Below are 20,257 nucleotides of genomic sequence, written 5' to 3' on the forward strand. Positions count from 1 at the left end.
CCCTTTGGTTTCCTTTCAGGAAGTGGGCGGTAACATTTTTTGCCTTCTCAGGCTAGGACTACCACTTGGGAGGAGAGATCCTTTTCTGATGACTCCAGGTCATTCTGCGAAGGAAATAAGAGAAAGATTCAGTGGATCTCTAAGCATCTCCCTATAGGACTCTGGAGACAGTGCCCAAACACTTCCCTGAGATTTAAGAAATGAGATCCACTGCCTGGGACCGCTAGGAACTGCCAGTTTTTGGGTCTTGTAGATCCTATCTTTGGGCACATCCCTGGCTCAGCTTCTCCATCTTCCTGCTCCCTCCACTCTGTTCTGGAACTGTTTAAGCACTTCTCCTGATCCTGTTCCTCCTTTAGCCGGATCTCAACCAGCTTTCCCTCCTTTCACTTATTGGGCTGACAAGTGAGTGAGCCATGAACTGCCTGATTTATTGTTCAGGGTGCAGGCTCTCACCAGCATGGTCTCTGAAAGGCCCGACTGTGGTGCCTCCTGGTGGGACCAATCATGGCCATCTTAAAGGAATATACTGCAAGAAAGCCATCTGCAGTAGGCAGAACCCCAGCAGTCTCTCACACTGAAGCAGGATGGGATATTATCTACCTTGAACTAAAAGGAAAAAGGCTGTTTTAATGGCCATTTTGGCTGTCAGTCCTGGGAGACCTGTTCCCTACCTTGCAGGCCTTTTCTACCTGGCCTGGGAGGGCCAGTTACAAAAGCTGAAGCTGCTGAACAAACTCTGGGGCAGGGTAGAGTGGGGGGGGGGCTTTTGAAGGGGTTGTTTTGGCATCTTTATTTTAGATCTTGTGATTTCTGTGTAAGTTGTTCAGTTTGGATGTGTACTTTTAAATGTTTTATTTATTGTTTGTGACTACCTTTGTCAAGTTGTGGTCATGTTGTAAGCTGCTTTGAACATGGTTTGAAATGTGACAAATAAAGTTATGTGTGTTTGTATGAGATACCCAATGCATTTGGAGCTTTTGATAAAATCACTGCTATAAAAGGTTTTCTCCACTGCCACCCCCACAAGTACCCATATCCAAAAAATAGTTTTTTGAAAGATGCTGATTGCTTTGTCATGAGCCCTGAGTGCATTTGTTTAATCAAGCCAACACAACAGTTTCGGTGTGAGAGTGTCACCTGATCTTAAATTCTACTAAGTGTTTGCTTTCTTACACTTGTAAGCTTTAAATAACAACTTACACTTGTAAGCTTTAAATAACAACTCAAGGGATTTTCAGAGTAACTGTGGTCACCTGGAAAGAGGCTCCACTTTCTAACCTAACATAGTACTGCCATGCAATTTATTGTGTTTTACATACAGTGACCCATTTTGCATGTAATGCTAAGTCAAACCATGGGTTGTCTTTTATTTGTCAGATGAGTATATTTGTCACCAGGAGTGGTTTAGTCTCAACACTGATCTAGCCTGCTCTTTCTTTCTTTCTTTCTTTCTTTCCTCCCTCCCTCCCTCCCTCCCTTCCTTCCTTCCTTCCTTCCTTTCACCCTGACATTTACTCTAGGACTTAGAGACTCAGGGTGAAGTATGATTATTATTATTACTATCTACTAATAATTCACTTGCCAAAAGGGATTGCCCAGGTATTTGGCTGGGGAACAAGTACCTTTTGTTGGAAGAGCACCAGATCAAGTCACTCCTGTTTCTCTACTTTCTTGATGTTTAGCACCAGAAAAGAGGAAGTAATCTTCTTCTGTAATGCAGATCACTAATGTAAGCAACCAACAGGCATGGGCCACTTCCTAGAAGGACTTCTCCAGCAGTTTAGTAAGGCTCAAATGTTTCAGGGGTAGAGTTGGGCAGTCTTTTGTAATATGGCTCCCTGTGCAAGCCCAAAATTTAGCACCCCTAAATGGATCTTCTCAATTATGGATGTTCTCATTTTTGTGCCCCTTCAGCTCAGTGCCCTGCATGGGGGAAGCACCCACACTGCCCTAAATCCGCTGCTAGAGAGAGGTTGGTCCCTGGTTGCTTGAAGGAGGCAGTGGTAAAACCTCTTCTTGAGAAAAATGCCTATTCACCTTTTTAAGGTGTCATGGGGCAAACACACATTCAGGAAGTCGATGCAGGTGCTCATCTGATAGACATTGAGCTAGCTAATCTGTGATAATCTGCAACTAGTCTTGGGTGGAGTCTGATCAACTGTGAGCGGTTTTTCTGGTCAGGTGGTTTTGAATGAAACTACCACAGTGTATGTAAATAATCCAAGCCAAAGCAAATGTCATTCAGCCCCGGCTTCAAGTTATCAAACACAGGGATGAGAGGGAGGGAGGAGAAATGTAGGTTGCCTCAAGCACACATCAAGGAGTGCTAGTGAGGAGTGTCCAAGACAGCCAGCCAGCCTCCACTTTGAGATGAGCCAAAAGTAAGGTGAGGCAATAGAAGGAGGAAAAGGGCAAGAGAGAAGGAGACAGAAGCTCAAGGTATTGTAGAACTCGGCATCATTCAAGGGGCCAGGATTATCCTAAAGATACCATAACATGGTTGAATTTATCAGTTGCTAGTTGGGAAGAAATAGGCATTCTAACAATACAGTGGTACCTCGCAAGACGAACGCCTTGCAAGACGGAAAACCCGCTAGACGAAAGGGTTTTCCATTTTGGAGGCGCTTCGCAAGACGAATTTCCCTATGGGCTTGCTTCGCAAGACGACAGCCCATAGGGAAATATCCGGGACAGCGGGGAAGCGCAGCGCATCTTCCCCACTGTCCTCGGACCTCCTCCAAAGCCGGGCGGTGGGGCGGGAACGCCTCCTCCCGCCGCCGCCGGGCTTCGGAACGATGCTCCGAAGCCGGGCGGCGGGGCGGGAACACCTTCTGAAGGCGGGCGGGGGGCGAAAGTCTTTGCTCCCTCCTGCCTGCCTGTCCCGGAGGGCTTTTGAAGGCAGGCGGGGGGAGCAAAGACTTTCGCCCCCCCGCCTGCCTTCAGAAGAGGTCCAGGACCTCTTCTGAAGGCTGGCGGGGGGCAAAAGTCTTTGTCCCCCCTGCCTGCCTTCCCAGGGGCTTTTAAATCGCCCCGGACAGCGGAGAAGTCCTCCGCTGTCCCGGGGCGATTTTAAAATGCCGCCCGCCAGCATTTTAAGATCGCCCGGACAGGGGAGAAGTCCTCCGCTGTCCCGGGGTTTTTTAAGATGCTGGGGGTGGGAAGAAAAGCCCTTGTCCCCCCCCCCAGCCTTCAGAAGAGGTCCGGGGACAGACTGTCCCCGGACCTGGTCTGAAGGCGGTTTCCCTAGGAACGCATTAATTGATTTTCAATGCATTCCTATGGGAAACCGTGCATCGCAAGACGAAAAACTCGCAAGACGAAGAGACTTGCGGAACGAATTAATTTCGTCTTGCGAGGCACCACTGTACAACCCATCCTATGGAACATTTGTAACAAAATTTTATAAAGCCACTATGCAGTATTGATGTTTTCCAATTATAAAAGCTCTGGATGTATGGCTCTTCTCCCCTAATAGCTTTGCTATTAGTATCTTGCAAGATAAAAATACATATTTCTCAGCTATTATTTTGAAAGGAGCACTTATGAATCACAAAATGACTATGTTGTTGTTCGTGAGGTGCACTTTGCTTTCAATCTGCCACAGGAGTTGCGAGTGACTCAGGAGCTGTGGAAGGGCAGGGCATGCAGGACATAAGGGAAAGAAGAATGCTGGCTTGGGAAGCCCTGCAGCATAGAAAATCATAGATTTGTAGAGTGGGAAGGGATCCTGAAGATCATCTAGTCCAACCCATTGCAATTTCTTTGGGTTGCATCCAATGTAGTGCTAAGTTTAAAAAGATTGGCAATGAGCTTGTTTCACTCGCTCAGGAATTTGGAACCTGCGGCCCTCCATGAGTTTTGTAGACTACAGCTCCCACCATTTTTTATCATTGCCCAAGCCAGCAGGGGCTGCTGGGAACTGGAGTCCAATGGCATCTGGTGGGCCACAGGTTCCCCCTCCTTGCAGATTGTCCTGTTCAAGTGTATCCTCTTGTGCAAAGGGTTCTGCAGTTGGATAGCTTGTATTCATATGTACAATTTGTACAGAAAAGAAAAGGAAATTCTACCGCATTTCCACCAACCCAAGCTCTTGTGTAACCATTGCATTTATTTTCCCAGAACTTGGTTGCTGCTTTATTTCAATAGGTTAGTTTATTTTACCTTATTTTAGCTCTGCTTGAGTTATCACCTGTGTTTTATTCTATATAATGCTTTCAGTACTGATGCAGTTTAATACTCATGTCGTTGACTGCCACCTTGAAGCTGAGGTAGTAGATGGTATATAAACATTTTAATGAATGAAGAAATAAAATGAAATAAAAATGAATGGTTTTACCCATGGTCTTGTTGTAGACTGCTAGCACAGTCTGAACTCTTGTTGACAACATTGCTACAAATATTATGGAACAATAAGAATGTCACCAAAATGGCAATACATTGTTTCTTGCCATTAAATATCTGAGAGTTATTAATATCTTGTCCCACATGCCCCAGATCTCCTTTCTGGTTGAAATGGGGCACCTGTTTACTACTACTACTACTACTACTACTACTACTACTACTACTATTAATAATAATAATAATAATAATAATAATAATAATAATAATAATAATAATAATTTATTATTTATACCCTGCCCATCTGGCTGAGTTTCCCCAGCCACTCTGCGTGGCTTCCAATCAAGTGTTAAAAACAATACAGCATTAAACATTAAAAACTTCCCTAAACAGGGCTGCCTTCAGATATCTTTTAACGAGAAGATAGCTGCTTATTTCCTTCACATCTAAAGGGAGGGTTTTCCACAGGGCGGGCGCCGCTACTGAGAAGGCACTCTGTCTGGTTCCCAGTAACCTCACTTCTCACAATGAGGGAACCGCCAGAAGGCCCTCGGCGCTGGATCTCAGTGTCTGGGCTGAACGATGGGGGTGGAGACGCTCTTTCAGGTATACAGGACCGAGGCTGTTTAGGGCTTTAAAGGTCAGCACCAACACTTTGAATTGTGTTTGGAAACGTACTGGGAGCCAATGCAGATCTCTCAGGACCGGTGTTATGTCCCAGCGGCCGCTCCCAGTCACCAGTCTAGCTGCCGCATTCTGGATTAATTGCAGTTTCCGGGTCACCTTCAAAGGTAGCCCCACATAGAACGCATTGCAGTAGTCCAAGCGGATGACCAGAGATAACCAGAGCATGCACCATAAGATAACTAGAGCATGCACCACTCTGGCAAGACAGTCCGCAGGCAGGTAGGGTCTCAGCCTGCGTTCCAGGTGGAGCTGGTAGACAGCCAGGTGGAGCTGGTAGAATTGCATTTTCCATGGCACCCAATTTTCCCAGATGCACCACACATGGATGGGAGTGCTTTACCAGCTCACAAATCCTGTAGCTCTCATCTTGTGAATAGGTACCTACCTGGCCCACTTCCCAGTACTTACTGAGAGTGATGGCATGGCCAGGAGGGTGTGATTGCCAATGACAAATGCTTCTGGGAGGCTTTGTAAGCAAGCAGTCCCTTGAACGTGCAATGCATGCCAGAAGACTAGAAACACTAGGAAATTGTCGTTCTTATGGTACCCAGCTTCTACTTACATGTAGTGATATTCAAGAGTTCAGTGAAACAGAAGCCTTTCTGTCTTGAATGGAGATGGGCAAGCCACCCCTTCCATCAGCCTCTGATGCAATTTGGAGGAAAGGGGAGCAGAAAGGTCTAATTCACTGAGCAAAGACTGAGCTGGGTTCTGAGGTTTTCAGTCTGTGATGTGTAGGGACGTCATTTATCCCCACCACCACCATATATGTACGCACACGCATATATGTAAATTTAAGGAAATAAATACAGGGGAACCTTGATTCCTGAACGGCTTAGTTGCTGAACAAATTGGCTGCCAAATGCTGCAAACCCGGAAGTAAGTGTTCTGGTTTGCGAACTTTTTTTGGAAGCCAAATATCCAACACGGCTTCTGCTTGAGTGCAAGAAGATCCTGCAGCCAATCGGAAGCCCTGCCTTGGTTTTTGAACAGTTTCGGGAGTCGAACGGACTCCTGGAATGGATTAAGTTCGAGAACCAAGGTACCACTGTAATACAATAAGTTAAATAAAAATGCAATGTATCTCACCATAATGAGGAAGACTGTGACCTGATGTATGTGCCATCCAGCTGCTAACTGAAGATGGGTTACTTTAAGGCTCCTGTTCTCATTTCTTAGGGATCTTTATCTTTGAACCAGTGTTGATCCTCTATTAGAAGGTTCTTTGGTTCGTGTTCTGCAGAGTAGAACACATGGCTACTTTAATGTCATTTCCTCACATTAGCAACGCCTAAGGATACCAGCTGCTGCTGTTGGCTTTGTGCACAGCATACATGCCCCCCCACCCCGAGAATCCTGGGAATGGTAGTTTGAGAATGCTGATAATTGTAGCACTGCGAGGGATAAGCTACAGTTTCCAGGATTTTGGGGGTTGGTGCTTTAAATGTATGGTAGGTATGCAGTCATTGTTTGTTTGTTTTCAGATTAGGATACAGATTCCATTGGGTCTGGTCTGCAGCTATGTATCCTTTGATTTTTCCCGATCCCCCCCCATTGCTAAAGCAGTATGAATATAGATCTGTATCCTTTTGCCATATATTCAGATTGTGTGATCTTCAAGGATTGTGATCTCCTGACCTGAGCGTCCTAAATCTTACCTGTAGACAGATGTTTGTAGATGTAGACGTGCTTCTTGAAAGACCTGTGGGATGCTGGAGTTACTAGTTAACACAATAGTATTTCAAAGCTTACCTATGCTCAAGGTGCATCACGTAGACAAGATTTTACAGTTTGCTAATGGTTCTTGCAGAAATCATTGTAGTGAAAAAGCAAAGGTTGCCTATAAGTCACACAGTGGTTCAAATAATATTTCTGGAAAGGCATCATGAAACTATTTCCCTAAAACCTCTCTTTCAGCTGCTTAAAGAAATGAGATGGTGGCTCTTTCACGACATTAAGTTAATGTTTAAATAGGTTGTTCAGCCAAAAAAACCCATGGTTTGGGCTCCTTGTTCAAGAAAATGCTGCTTCATTATTTGATGGTAGCTTCCATTCCTGCAAGCTCACCTATGCAATCTTAATAAGTAAGCTAAAAGCTGATTTAGTAACAATGTGGGAAATTTGTGTCTAAATTGCTGATCTTTGCTTCCTTTTCCTGTTCTTGGGATGGAGCCCTTTGGTTTTATTCTATCAAAATCTATTCAGAACCTTATTTCTGCTGCAATGTTTTGGGGAAAATCTGTTGGATGTTTGCTTGCCAGTGGTGGATTGAACCAAAGCTGGCAGAGACAAAAAGATGCTGGACTAACTAATTTCAAAAAAATGACATTCCTGATTCAGTTGTCACCATGTCTATGCCAGATCAGAATTCCTAATCCCATGCAGGTCTGCTCAGAAGTAAGCCCTGTAATAGGAATGCAGAACAGTTAGTACAGCAGACCAATACAGCTCCTAATCTAGAAATCTAGGGAAAGTACTTCCTTTCTGATTTTAGTGTGTTATACACACAAATGGCAGAAGTCTACCAATTTATTCTCAGACAGCAGGAGAAAAATTTATCCCCGCCCGCCAAGTCAGACAGTATTGCCCCGTTCAGTTGTCCTGAAAATGCATAGAAAGATGAGGAAACACTTTCTGAAAATAAGGAGGAAGCAAAAAGGAAAGGAGGAGGGAACTATGAGAGAATGGAAGACTGAGCAACATGAGAAGGTGCCCAGGAGGTCATGTCAAGGCTATATGAGATCCTCAGATTGCCCACCTGCCAGCATCTCTGTTGCTATTATCTGACTACATATTAAGACCTCCACAAGGAGAGAATCCTGTGACTGTGAGTAGGACTGCCAGTGAGAATTTATTTATTATAAAGGTAGGAAGCATCCCCTTAGATGCTTTTTTCTTTTTCTTTTTAACCGGTGCTAGGCTGCAGAAACACTCCATTAACAGGACGAGCTTTCTCCTATTCTACCTTGTTCAGCTGGTACACTTTCTCCTCTTCCACAATTGTCCTTGTTCATTTTTTTGTGACGCTACCAGTGTTTGTTTAATGAAGAAATGTGTTGCTATTGTGAAAGGTTAACTGGAAGTCCTTTACAAGTGTGACGTGCAAACAATCCTCGCCAACCTACTTCAAGGTGCAGAGTGCATATACTCTGTTCACAGAGAACATGAAAGCAGAGGGGAAACGTAGATGGCCCCAATGAAGAAAAATAATCCAGACTGAATGTTAGAGCAGATTTTATTTTTTTAACCACAAGATGGTGCTGTGCTACCCATGAATGCATAGATACCATTGTCTTTATGGTTCCTAAATTGCCATTTGAAAAACTATTTTATTAGGATTGGTGAAACAGTGTTATAGCTAGCGCCTGTGACCATTTACTGAAAATTAAATCCCACTGAGTTCAGTAAGCATAACATCTCTAAGTTCTGTTTTTGTGCGTGACGGTAGGCTGGCTAGCTAGCTGGGAGGGTTGTCATCGCCTCCACCGCACTTGAAGGAGAAACGACTCACCCTGTGTCTGTAAGAACCAAGGAATCCATCTAAATTGCGGCATAAAATGGCTCCCCGTCTGAAAATGGGAGTATCTATGCCAAAGAGGAAGCTCTGACAACCAGACTTTGGGGACAGGGTTAGCATTATATGTGGCAAGCCTCGTTTTGGTTTCACTATCTTCCCTAGTTCTGTGTACCAGTCAAGCCCACATAACAGCTGTTTCCATAACAATTATCAATAAAGTAATTATGGCACAATTCAGCCCTCTGACACACAGAGCTAAACTACATTCCTCCTCCCGCCCTGACTCACGAGCTGTGGTACAGCCACGTCAGCAAATGAGATGCTGCAGCTGTCAGTACTGTATTTAAATGCCAAGGAAGGGGGCTGGAGAAAGCTTGCTGTTTCTAAGAAGATGCATCCAATGTCAGAGTGTCATGGAAGAGAGACAGCTTGTCTAATGGAGACCACTGCTTTGGGCAATATTAGAAATAGCCAGATCTGGAATCAGTCCCCACAACCACCACCTTCAAATAACTTGGGTTATTTCATTGCCCAATGTTGAACCTGCTTTATCCTATTCTACTTACCTATTTAAAATATGTTAGTACTGAGCTGGTATCTAACTCTAGAGCAACAGCCCTGAGCCCAAGAGCTACAGCCAGAAGTGACTCACCCTGTGAGGCAGAACTGCAGAGCTTCCCAGCCTCTGCCACCCACCAGGAGAGAGGAAAGATGGCTGAGAGGTCAGGGTGTGTACCAGCAGAGACAATCTGGTGCTCCCACCAAAATGTCTTCACTGCTCTGATCTCCTTGCCTCCTTTGTTGGAGGATTTTAAGCAGAGGTTGGTCATCTGTCATGGATGCTTTAGTGGAGATTCCTGCATAGCAAGAAATTGGACTAGATGACTCTCAGGGTCCTTTCCAACCCAACTCCCAGGAAGCAGCAGCAACAAACTTGTCAGGAAGCCCCAACAAATGATCCACTTCTGGGTATAGCAAATCTCTACTACAAGACTTTTCTTCTCCTAATCTGTTTGTGCCTTAACTGGAGGGATCCGCCAGGAGGGGAGTGTAGAAATTCTGCCTTTGTTTCTAATATGTTCTTTTCAAAATGTTAAGCTAGAGATTGCTACCAGGTGACCTGTTTATACTGTAAATCACTTCAAGTTGGCTTACGGGAAGCCATTCAGAAGCCCATTGGGCCAAGCAAAAATCACACAATGTTCTGCCACTGAGAGGTCAAGACGAATCAACAGGGTTGCACGCCCCCTGTTGATCAACAAAGGGGGATCCTCTCTATCAACAAAGGTCATTCATTTATCAGGAGCCTGAACTGAAATGGGGTTAGAAACTTGGTCTCATCCACACAACTAATGACATATCAAGCCAGGTTATGCAGGCTTGGTTTATGGACTCACGTTAGGCACCTGCTACGGCTGAAATTTTTGAATTGGCCACAACTCTCTCTAAAAATTCCAGCACACAATGCATATATGTGAGAAATAGCTGTGACGAAAAAGTTGTTTAGCTGGTTCAAACATTACAGCTGAACAGCACAGATCCATACAGTGTATCAAAGCTGCAACGTGCGAATTGTCTGTTTTGATGGACCTGCCTGCTTCTTCATCAACATTCTCACTTTCTCAACCCGGTTAATTATTATTAAAAGGGAGTAATGAGGAGAAACGTGTGCCGAAGTCCATTGTGAGATAAAGAGGCAACAGGCGACACCTTTTTGGGCAGTCATGAGCCAAACACCAGCCACTACTGAGCCACCCACTGCCAGGCCTGAAGAGAAGAAACTTACCTTTGAAGTGCCAGACATCATTGTTGTCGTCCTTTATTTTGCCTTTGTCCTTGCTGTTGGAATATGGGTAAGTCAGCCGTTTTGCAATGACTAGTGGTGCTAGATGTCTCTTGTTTTTAAGAAAGGCCTCTTCACTGAACAACATAGCACTGTAGTGATGCTCCTATTTAACATCTCTTTTCCTTTTGGCTGCATAGAACAGAGCCAGGTTTCCTCCCTTTTTCCCATCTAAGGTCCTAGGTGGGCATAAATCTGTGTTCAGCTGTGCTTTTCAGAGCTGCAAAGCCATTATTTTTTCCCCTCCTCTTCATTTCAGTCTTCTCTTCGAGCCAGTCGGGGAACAGTTGGAGGCTATTTCTTGGCTGGAAGATCCATGACATGGTGGCCAGTAAGTATGTAATAACCCACACCTTGAGAACAGCCTTTGCCAGATGTTGCAGATGACTGCAGCTCCCATTAGTCCCAGGCAGTGTAATGGTGGAATCTGATGGGCGCTGAGTCCAAGAACATCTGGGGGTGCCGAGTTGGTTGCATTACTCTTGATCAGAGGTGGCCAGCCTTCCAGATGTTGCTGGAGTAAAACTCCCATCACCAAATCACCATTGGGCTTGTTGTCTGAGCTGATGGGAGCTGGAATCCAGTGCTTTTCTTTCAGGGAGTATTCAAGGGTATGCAGTTCTGGCACCTTTTTCCCCTAGAAGAAAAGTACTGCTGGAATCCATCAGCATATTGAGGGCACCATCTAGGCTATCTCTGTTTAAAAAGCAGTATTCCTTACAGTGTGGTTTAAGCAATTGACATATATACAGATGTCAAGGGATAGCTGAAGGCTGAGAAAGAGGGAAGATGAAACTGGGATGATCCTTGCTGTGGTGAAAAACGAATGAAAGAACGCTGCACTAGTTGTAGGAGGAAAGTGGTGAGGGTGGGGGTGATAAGAAAGGAAGAATGTGGCATATCTTTCCTGCTGTAACAAATATGTAGCTAGGAAGGTTGTGCCAACTGCTGCACTCTCAGCATCACAAATCATAGCCTTGTTGCACGGTTGCAAAGCAATTAGTACTGCAAGCACTAAGGAAATACATACTGAAGATTTAAAACTTTAGGGCAGTTTTTAAAATACATAGTTTTCCAGGAGTGTGTGTTTGTGAATGAATATGGATGTGAATATGGCAATTGAAGCCAAAACACTGTTTCAAGGGAAGTCCTAGTGGACACACTGAAACTCAATTCATGCACCGGATTGCACTGTTAAATGCTCATGCACCCAAATGAACCACCAGTGATGTAAAACAGGGATAAGGAACCTATGGCTGTTCAGTTCCCATCAGTCCCAGCCAGCCTAGGCAATGGTCAGAAAAGATGGGAGCTGCAGTCTATTAACATGTGAAGGCCTCGGGTTCCCCATCCCTGGTGCAAAACCTTTAGAAACAGCAATAAACAAGCAGCCATATTGCTGGAAGCATATGAAGCGTATCAATTCTGGAATTTAATATATATCAGGTAACATCAGGCTTTTGCAAAGTGGCATTGTTGTTGCAAATAAGAGAGCCAATTTCTTTTTTAAAAATCCAGCACATCCAACAACCCTAAAGATAAAAACAAAAACAAGGCCTTTTTCAAATAAAAATGAAAATTAACTCAAGTTCAAGAGCAGTTCCCATTCCTCTCATGAAACAACGGCAGGAGTCTCTTTTGCACTGTCTAGTAACTTCTTCATTTATTGAGCAACTGTGTTAGGACTGCAACTCTCCACACTAAACCACCCAGATATAAATCTCCAAAATGATTCACTGGAAAGGCATAAACCTTTTGAAGGACACATTTTCTTTGGAGCAGAAAGGTAATATAACAATAATTTAAAGACCCAGAGAAATAAGTGCCAGAGGAGTAAATATCCTTTTTGCCCTGTCACAAAAGAACACAAGGCTGTAGATCTTGCAAGTGTTTAACTGCAAGCTGAATGCAGTTTTGAACTCCAACATTAATTGTAAATTCCATAGGCTACGTTTTCTCCCCTGGAGACACGCACTCGCACATGGTTATTGTTCTAATGCGCTTTGTGATTCACTTTCTCCCAGGTGACATGTAAGCATTGGCTTACCTGTAGCCTCTACAGTTTCATTGCAGGAAATTTAAGGGGCTGCCAAGAAGTCAAGTGTCCCCATCATCGTTCCTGCTGGACTTAGTTTTTTCAGGGAGAACAAAACTTCCTGGGAACTGAATCCAAGCAGAGGCTTGGATTCCCATCACCCTGAGTAAGGTGGCTGTTTAGCATTCTTCATTTATCTCTTGTTTTGGTATCCCATGGAAGCCCAGGGCAGCTAACAGCAACAGCAAGATACAAAATATAATAAAACAATGATTAAAATATCTAGCAACATGGAGCCTTTAATTTGGGATGCCTCCTTCATTTCTAAATGAAGACCTGATCTAATAATCCTGCTCATGTTGCAGGAAATCTCACATTATACACTATCTTCAACTTTTTGCAGATCACCTACACTGTGGGTTACCAGAGTTTGGGTTCAATAATGTGGAAAGGCAGCATACAGAGTTCCCAGAGAAGAGGGATTGGTTGTTAAACTACTTTGGGAATTGTAGCTCTCTGGAGGTGGAGGAATAGGGACCACTTAACAACTCAGCACCCTTAACAAACTACAGTTCCCAGGGTTATTTGGGGAAAGCCATGACTGTCTAAAGTGACATGTATTGTGCCCATGAGGCCTCAGTTATGAAGCAATTCCCTTTCCAGGGTTTCACTTTGGGGCTGAGAGGACCATTACCTAAATCGTAACAGGCCTTTGCTTGGGATAGGAAGTAATGTTTCCCTAAACTCTTAACTCCGCCTCAGGCTGATTAGTGTGACTTTTTCTCCCCCAAACCTGGAGGAAATGTTGGTAGAGGATGAATCGCCGCACAACATCCTTTTACTGCCTCTGTGTTCCAGGATATACGGAGTGCATTATGGGTTTAGACCCAAGTGCTGCTAGGAAAATGATAAACTCTGGTTACTTAAGGCCACTGTGGCATTGTATTACATGGCTTTACGTCGCCTCTTTTATACTGTCTACTACAATAAGGACATGTGTCTTAAGGAAAGTGTTTACATTTCTTGGGAGCCTTTCTGTTTACCCAAGATATGAATGCGTATTGTAGCCGTTAGTCTTTCAATCAGAGGCTTCCCAGATGAGATGTTTGCAAGTGTTTGCTTCAGGAAAGGTTTTCAGTCTTATCTCGTATTAATATTTTAACTATCCCAAAGGTGAGGAGCAGGTCAGATTCCATTAATCTTTGCTTAGGGCTCAGCAGTGCAAGAGGCAGAAAGACCTGCTACTTGGAAAAGGAAAACCACAGAGCAAGTGAGGCAATACCTTTTATGGGGGGTGGGAACCCAGTAATGTTGAAAATGCTGGATTACAAAAAATAAAAATGTAAGTATTGAAAGCAAACAGCAACAAGGGAGTAATGTCACATTGGTCCAGTAACAGGTAGAAAATTAGAAAAATGGAGCAGACTAGTCTGGAATCCTTTCCCCTAGTATTTTGTTAGGTTGTTGGGTCTTCTTATTTTCACATATACATAAGGAGCATGCATTCAGGAATATTGTCCAGAGACATCTGGAATGAATGAAGCACCTACATTTCTGTGATATAAACCTATGGGGTCAAAAGCCATAAGTTATCTCTAGTCACACAAGCGCTTTCCTTAAAAAAAGAAGAAGAAAATAACAAAAAATATTTCTTGCAATCACATCAGGAAATAACAGTACACAGCCAGTATGTACTGGATACAACCTGAGGTGTGCCTCATAACTTACGTCTACATTTTCATATCTTCTCCTCAGTAACAGCACTGTTAAAATAAACCCAAGGTATTTCACAGTCTCTAACCTTTCACAGTTTACACTCTGTATATTTTTAACCAAACAGAGCCACCTACTTTGAACACACACTGCTGGGCTGGGTGCCCCATTGCTTGTCAAGGCAATATTTTCCTTCATGGCAGGCCAAGCTGAAGCTTCCAGCATGCAGTATAAATATTTGCCTGCAGATATGTCCTGCATTCTTTCATGTAAGACATGATCCAGTTCCACCCTGCCCCTGCTCCAGAGTCCCTGGTTTGAGATGCTCCGGGTTGGCTGTGACGCTTGACTTGAATCAAGTTGTCTTTACGTTGCAGAAAACATCAATTCATGTAACTTTGGTGAATCCTTGAAGGTCTCCTTCATTACAATGAATATATTTCAATGAAAAATTGATTATTGCATGATAAATATTTAAATGTGTTTATTTAAGTATTTACTTTGAAAAGCATTTGTCCTTTGCAGATGTTAAGTGGCTAAAATGCATGATCACTATTGGTGACATGGCTGATCAGGCTGCTCAGCCATTAACCACCTGAAAAGCGTAGATTGACACCTTCAGACTCAAAATTTGCACCACCATTTTTGTTTTCAACACAGTTACAGCATTCTTAAAACATCATTACATACTGTGCAACCTTGTTCCTCTTGGCAGTGCCACTATTTATGCACATTATCCATATCTGTGTATTTATATTTGTACATGTAGCAGACTTAAAAGTTTGGCTGGTTTGGAGCTTCATGTTCAGCTGGTTTGGCCAATTAGCAATGATTAACCTGAAGTTAGGGACGCGGGCGGTGCTGTGGGTAAAACCTCAGCGCCTAGGACTTGCTGATCGTATGGTCAGCGGTACGAATCCCCGCGGCGGGGTGAGCTCCCGTCTTTCGGTCCCAGCTCCTGCCCACCTAGCAGTTTGAAAGCACCCTTAAGTGCAAGTAGATAAATAGGTACCGCTTTATAGCAGGAAGGTAAACGGCATTTCCGTGTGCTGCGCTGGCTCTCCAGATGCAGCTTGTCACGCTGGCCACGTGACCCAGAAGTGTCTCCGGACAGTGCTGGCCCCCAGCCTCTTAAGTGAGATGGGCGCACAACCCTAGAGTCGGACACGACTGGCCCGTACGGGTAGGGGTACCTTTACCTTTACCTTTAACCTGAAGTGTAGGAAGCAGTACAGTTGAATGAGGTTTTGTGTGACATCCTCCATGACTGGCCACCCAGAAGATATTGGAATGGCCTGATCAGTTTTCAAGTGACCAGGCCAGCTGATTGATCTGACATTATCACTCCCACGTTGAGACTAGTTTGGGGTGTGCCTGGCCTTTAGTAGCTATGTGTGCCTTCTAAAAGTGCACACATACAACCACTAGTGGGATCTGGAGCCATCCTAAGACATTTTGCTCCTTGGAACAAGGCGGAATAAGGAAGTGGAGACAAACCAAGATAGAAATTCACCTTGGGGAGAAATGAGGCGTATATAGATACAAGCTAGCAGCCTAATACCTGACATTGCTCAAAAATTAGGAAGCCAAAAAATCAGCACGGTTTTGAAAGGGTCTCTACCATCTTGATTTAAAATGGTGTCCAATTGTACCCAAACATAAACAAAAATCCACTCCTTGTACTCAGGAACCATCGTGTTAAATTTGGTTACGATATCATAGGAGGTGCCCAGATGTGTAGCAAACAGACAACTTTCCAAAATATATAGCAGAGAAATAAACAGAGAAAAACATGCAGTCAGCTCTTCCAATTTATGCTTAATTATGCAGATTAAAAGATTATGGCATTTGAGTAGTCCAAGTATTGGCAGCCAAACACTCAGAGCAGTAAAGTAGGAATCTCCATCACTGATGATCTTAGGATGAATCATGCAGTCTTTGTTTTTAAACAGGGAAATTAGATTTTGAGGTGTGAACTCTATGCTTTCTCACCACAGATAGAACATACAGCTGACCTTTTTCTATCAACTAACGGCAGCATTTTGTGTTTTAGATTGGAGCCTCTCTGATGTCAAGCAATGTGGGGAGTGGCTTATTTATCGGCCTGGCGGGCACAGGAGCTGCAGGAGGCTTGGCCGTTGGGGGCTTTGAGTGGAACGTAAGATGTCCTTGAAGGATTCAACTTGCTCTTGACAAGGGATGTGGGTGTGGGCATCAGCTTAGTCAAGTGAAGAGGTTATTTGGTACTCCCCAATGCCTGAGTTTTATTGTATCTCCAACAAGACAATTGGAAATGCATAACTGATTTCAGCAGAAACGTTAGTAGGCTCGTGTGGCACATTCCAATGTAAATAAGCAGGATAAAATTAATGCTAGAGCACATTTTCCTAGAACAAACAACAGTCTGAAACTTGGAAACCTCTGTAGCTTCAGATTTATTTTTTATTTTTTTTGAAACATTGGGCTGGATTCATTTGTGCTAGCCAAAGCCAGGGCAGCAAGACCCACATGATCCAGTTACCTCCCCAAATCCCCCAAGAGGATCAAGAGAACCCCCAGAACAGCACATGGGGGCATGGAAAAAGGGGAGATGATTCTATCTGGCAAGAATGAATGAATTAGATGTAGGATTGCCTGTTCGAGGTCTTGAAACAGTGCCTATAGCTTTAAGAGCACTGAGTCATAAAGATTGTATATAGCATCATGGTACTGAAAGAGGCTATTTGACCACTGCTCCATCTAGGTGTGTAGTGCCATTGTTTCAGTGGCTGGTGTCACTTGTGATCTTGGAACTCTTAAAACAAGTTTCTTGGTCTGAATCTGGCAACCTTAGCTGGATATGTATATATGACAAAAGTCAGAATGTGACTAAATTAACTTTTTGTGGTTTGGCATTATAGTTTACTATCTATCTGCCCTAGCCAGATGGGAGAATGAGCCCCTAGTTTTTACCATGTACCCTTGGTCATTTCTTGATGGTAGGAATTGTTCTAGCTATATGTACTCTCTCCCAGAGTTGCCAAATGAGGAATGTCAAGTAAAGGGTTGGTGCCAAGGATTAAAAACAAATGTTTAGTGGATAAGTTATTCTCTAGTTCACCGCTATGGATTTTAGAGAGCATTGGGGCAAATTTGTTTCAAAATTGAAAAGGATGCTAACATGAACACTACTAATGGCAGTATTCTACACCTAAATGTGAAACTGTCTTCGAGCAAATGTTGATTCATAATAGTCACTTGCAGCAAACGTCAGTTGTATTAATACATTCCTGCAATAAACTCCTATAGAGTTTCTAAAATAAGAGGATTATCTTGTGGAAAAAAAGGTTTTAAATGACAAGTGCCTTTTAACTTTCATCAAATTCATGTTATTATCATGATGATGATAATATAGTATTTATGGTAGTTGAGAGGTAATGTGGTTCCCACTTCTATATATTTCAAGAGGGTGTGCAGAAAGCAGGAGAAGTGAACTGAAAGAGGCTAGCTCTGTGCTAGCATTGTTTGAAAATCATGGCTATGCCGCTACTGGAGGAGCTGGTGCTGCATGCAGTGACAATGCTTCACTCACAGCGCAGGTCTGCAGCTGTCCTGAGGGATGTGTGAGCTTCTCTGCTGCCAACAAAACTGGCAGGTTGGCTGTCTCTAAGATGAATGACTCCTCTTGGTGCAAAAGGTCACCCAGTAATATACCTCCTGTTGCAACAAAGTTCACTCTGGCTAGAACAACAGTGATGTGGGATGAAAGAGAGGGCTCCAAAATAAGGCAGCATTCTTCTGAGCTATCAGCAGTGTTCACCTTCAAGCAGCCTGATCCCACTGCTTGGCTTTAACCACAGCAGTGTGAGCCCTGATGTACAACGTTTCAGCAGAGGTGGGGGACCCATGGAGTTCCAGATGTCAGAGTCTAAAACAGGCATAGGCAAACTCGGCCCTCCAGATGTTTTGCCCAGGATCTATTTCTGGCAACCCACACCCATGGCTTTTGTGATTCACCCTTGTCTTTTGAAAAGTACTGATCAAAGATTGTATCCATTCTCATCTTTACTCCAATCTGTCTAGGGATGGGTGGACTCACGGAAGCCCAGTCCATCCCAGTTCTCAAAAGTGACAGGACTAAGTATATTCTGTTCCATTTCCAGGTGTATTTTTAAATTCCACCTGCAAGCACACATTAGGAATATGTGTTTAGAAGCATCTTATGAAGTAGTCTGAGCATTGCATTCACTTCCCTCAGTTTCTGAAAGTGTGTTGCTAGCCTTCCATGGCCTGAGCAGCTAGCATATGGGTCTTTTTGCTGTCACATGCCTTGAGAGAAGACAGAGCAAGTCTCCCTTGTAATGACAATGCTTAATGACGTTCCATTGCTCCCGGGGGGGAATTGTACAGAAAAAAAACCCACAATTGCCTCCAACGCTTAAAGGGGGAGACGGGACTAGACCACTAATAGAATTTGCCAACCTGCTGATTCTGAAGTGGATCATTCTTCTAATCTGGGTCAAGATCTGGCCAGATTGATCAGGTGAGTTCACACTGGAATCTGAGTAGGGCAGATTCCTTCTCCATTCTTACATTGATCCAATGGACTTCGAGCATCTTTTCATCCCTTCCTTCACGTAGTTGAGAACCAAGCAAGGCATTCCAGTTTTGTAGCACAGGTTGTATCTGCCATTCTTGTTCATTAGAAATACTGGCAATTTGCCTTTCCAATTTTTATATAAACTATTGCTTGCATAGAATTGACTGTGTAGCACAAAGTCTGGGCATCCATTGCATGTGTTCTTCTTCTTTGTTAGGCCACCTGGGCATTGCTGGTCCTCGGCTGGATCTTTGTGCCAGTTTACATCTCTTCGGGAGTGGTCACCATGCCTGAATACCTGAGGAAAAGATTTGGAGGGCAGAGGATTCAAATCTACCTATCTGTACTGTCCCTCATTCTGTATATATTCACCAAGATATCAGTATGTATCTCGGGGAAATAGAGTTGTAGCCTGTAGAACACAGCACTTTCACAGGGAGGTAATGGGTCATTAGTGTGGTAAAGTCATTCCACTATCCTCACTGAACTAGTCCTAAATACTGGATCAGTCCCTTCACTAAACATTATATACAAGCTTTCAGGGCTACCACTCCATGTTGGAGGAGGCCTGTGGTGGTCTCCCTCTTCCATCAATGGGCCCTGGTGGGCTTGTGTGATAGTAATCAATGGTTGGATCTACCTGCCATTGCAATGTTCTCCCCAAAACCCTCATTACTCCAGGGTCTTATGAGAAATTTAAATGCAATGAGACCTAGCTGCCTGATACAGCTTGGACTGCCAGGCCAGGATTTCGTTTAACAGGTGGGGCAGAGCAAGTGCCAGCCATAGGCCCAGTTGGGGTGATGGAGCCTTGACAGGTGTCCAGAGATACCAGGTATGAATTCAGCTAGCTTTTGTCAACACATGCATCAGTTGAGATTCTGGCATTTCTGATGCCTGGTTTGATTATTTTCAAGAGTGATTTTAATGTGATTTTCCAGGTAGAATATTTCTTAGAGATGTCATAATCCGATGCTACTGGTATCAAGGTCCTTTTTCTTGTATTTGTTCCAGACAGATATTTTCTCTGGTGCACTTTTCATCCAAGTCTCCCTTGGTTGGAACCTTTACCTTTCTACAGTGATCTTGTTGGTTGTGACAGCCGTCTACACTATAGCTGGTAACTATGCTGTATAATAATGCCACTACGAAAAGCCAGATATAGCCAGATAGTGTGGACAGTTTCAGGTCATGGTTCATGGATACCAGTGAGGGGGCACCCAGTAGGTGGGGATTTCAACTGATACCAACCAAACTACCTACAATGGACTTAAAAGTATAGCACCTGTAGTCAAGTTGGCTTATGTACAATCTTAGTTTTTGTACAATCATGGAATTGTAAAGTTGAAAGAGACTCTGATCTGATCCAACCCCCTGCAATGGAGGAATATGCAGCTGCCCCATAGGTGTTATCAGCACCACGGTCTAACCAACTGAGCTATCCAGGCTCTTGCTCATGTGTTAAAATCACATTCTTTTCATCGATTCATGTATTAGAATCACATTCCATTTTGTAACCGAGTAAGGGAAAACACAAAAATA

The 20,257-nt window shown here is 43.7% G+C and overlaps 1 protein-coding gene across 3 annotated transcripts in view; it reads left to right on the top strand.

The window, feature by feature from the left end:
- Positions 1–2,327: 2,327 nt before the first annotated feature.
- Positions 2,328–20,257, top strand: part of SLC5A9 (solute carrier family 5 member 9) — a 36,052-nt gene continuing 18,122 nt past the window's right edge. Inside the window, exons 1-6 of one of the 3 annotated variants that reach the window (XM_081193167.1) lie at positions 2,328–2,442; positions 10,194–10,398; positions 10,648–10,719; positions 16,190–16,294; positions 18,933–19,097; positions 19,730–19,835. In XM_081193167.1, coding sequence (XP_081049293.1) covers positions 10,270–10,398; positions 10,648–10,719; positions 16,190–16,294; positions 18,933–19,097; positions 19,730–19,835 — 577 coding nt within the window. In that variant the 5' untranslated portion in view covers positions 2,328–2,442; positions 10,194–10,269. Of the gene's footprint in view, positions 2,443–4,129; positions 4,150–10,193; positions 10,399–10,647; positions 10,720–16,189; positions 16,295–18,932; positions 19,098–19,729; positions 19,836–20,257 lie in introns of those variants that run through there. The other 2 variants (XM_081193165.1, XM_081193166.1) reach the window with 2 other exon arrangements.

Source organism: Podarcis bocagei (genome assembly GCF_964188305.1).
Source record: "Podarcis bocagei genome assembly, chromosome: 5".
In the NCBI taxonomy this organism is placed as follows: Eukaryota; Metazoa; Chordata; class Lepidosauria; order Squamata; family Lacertidae; genus Podarcis; species Podarcis bocagei.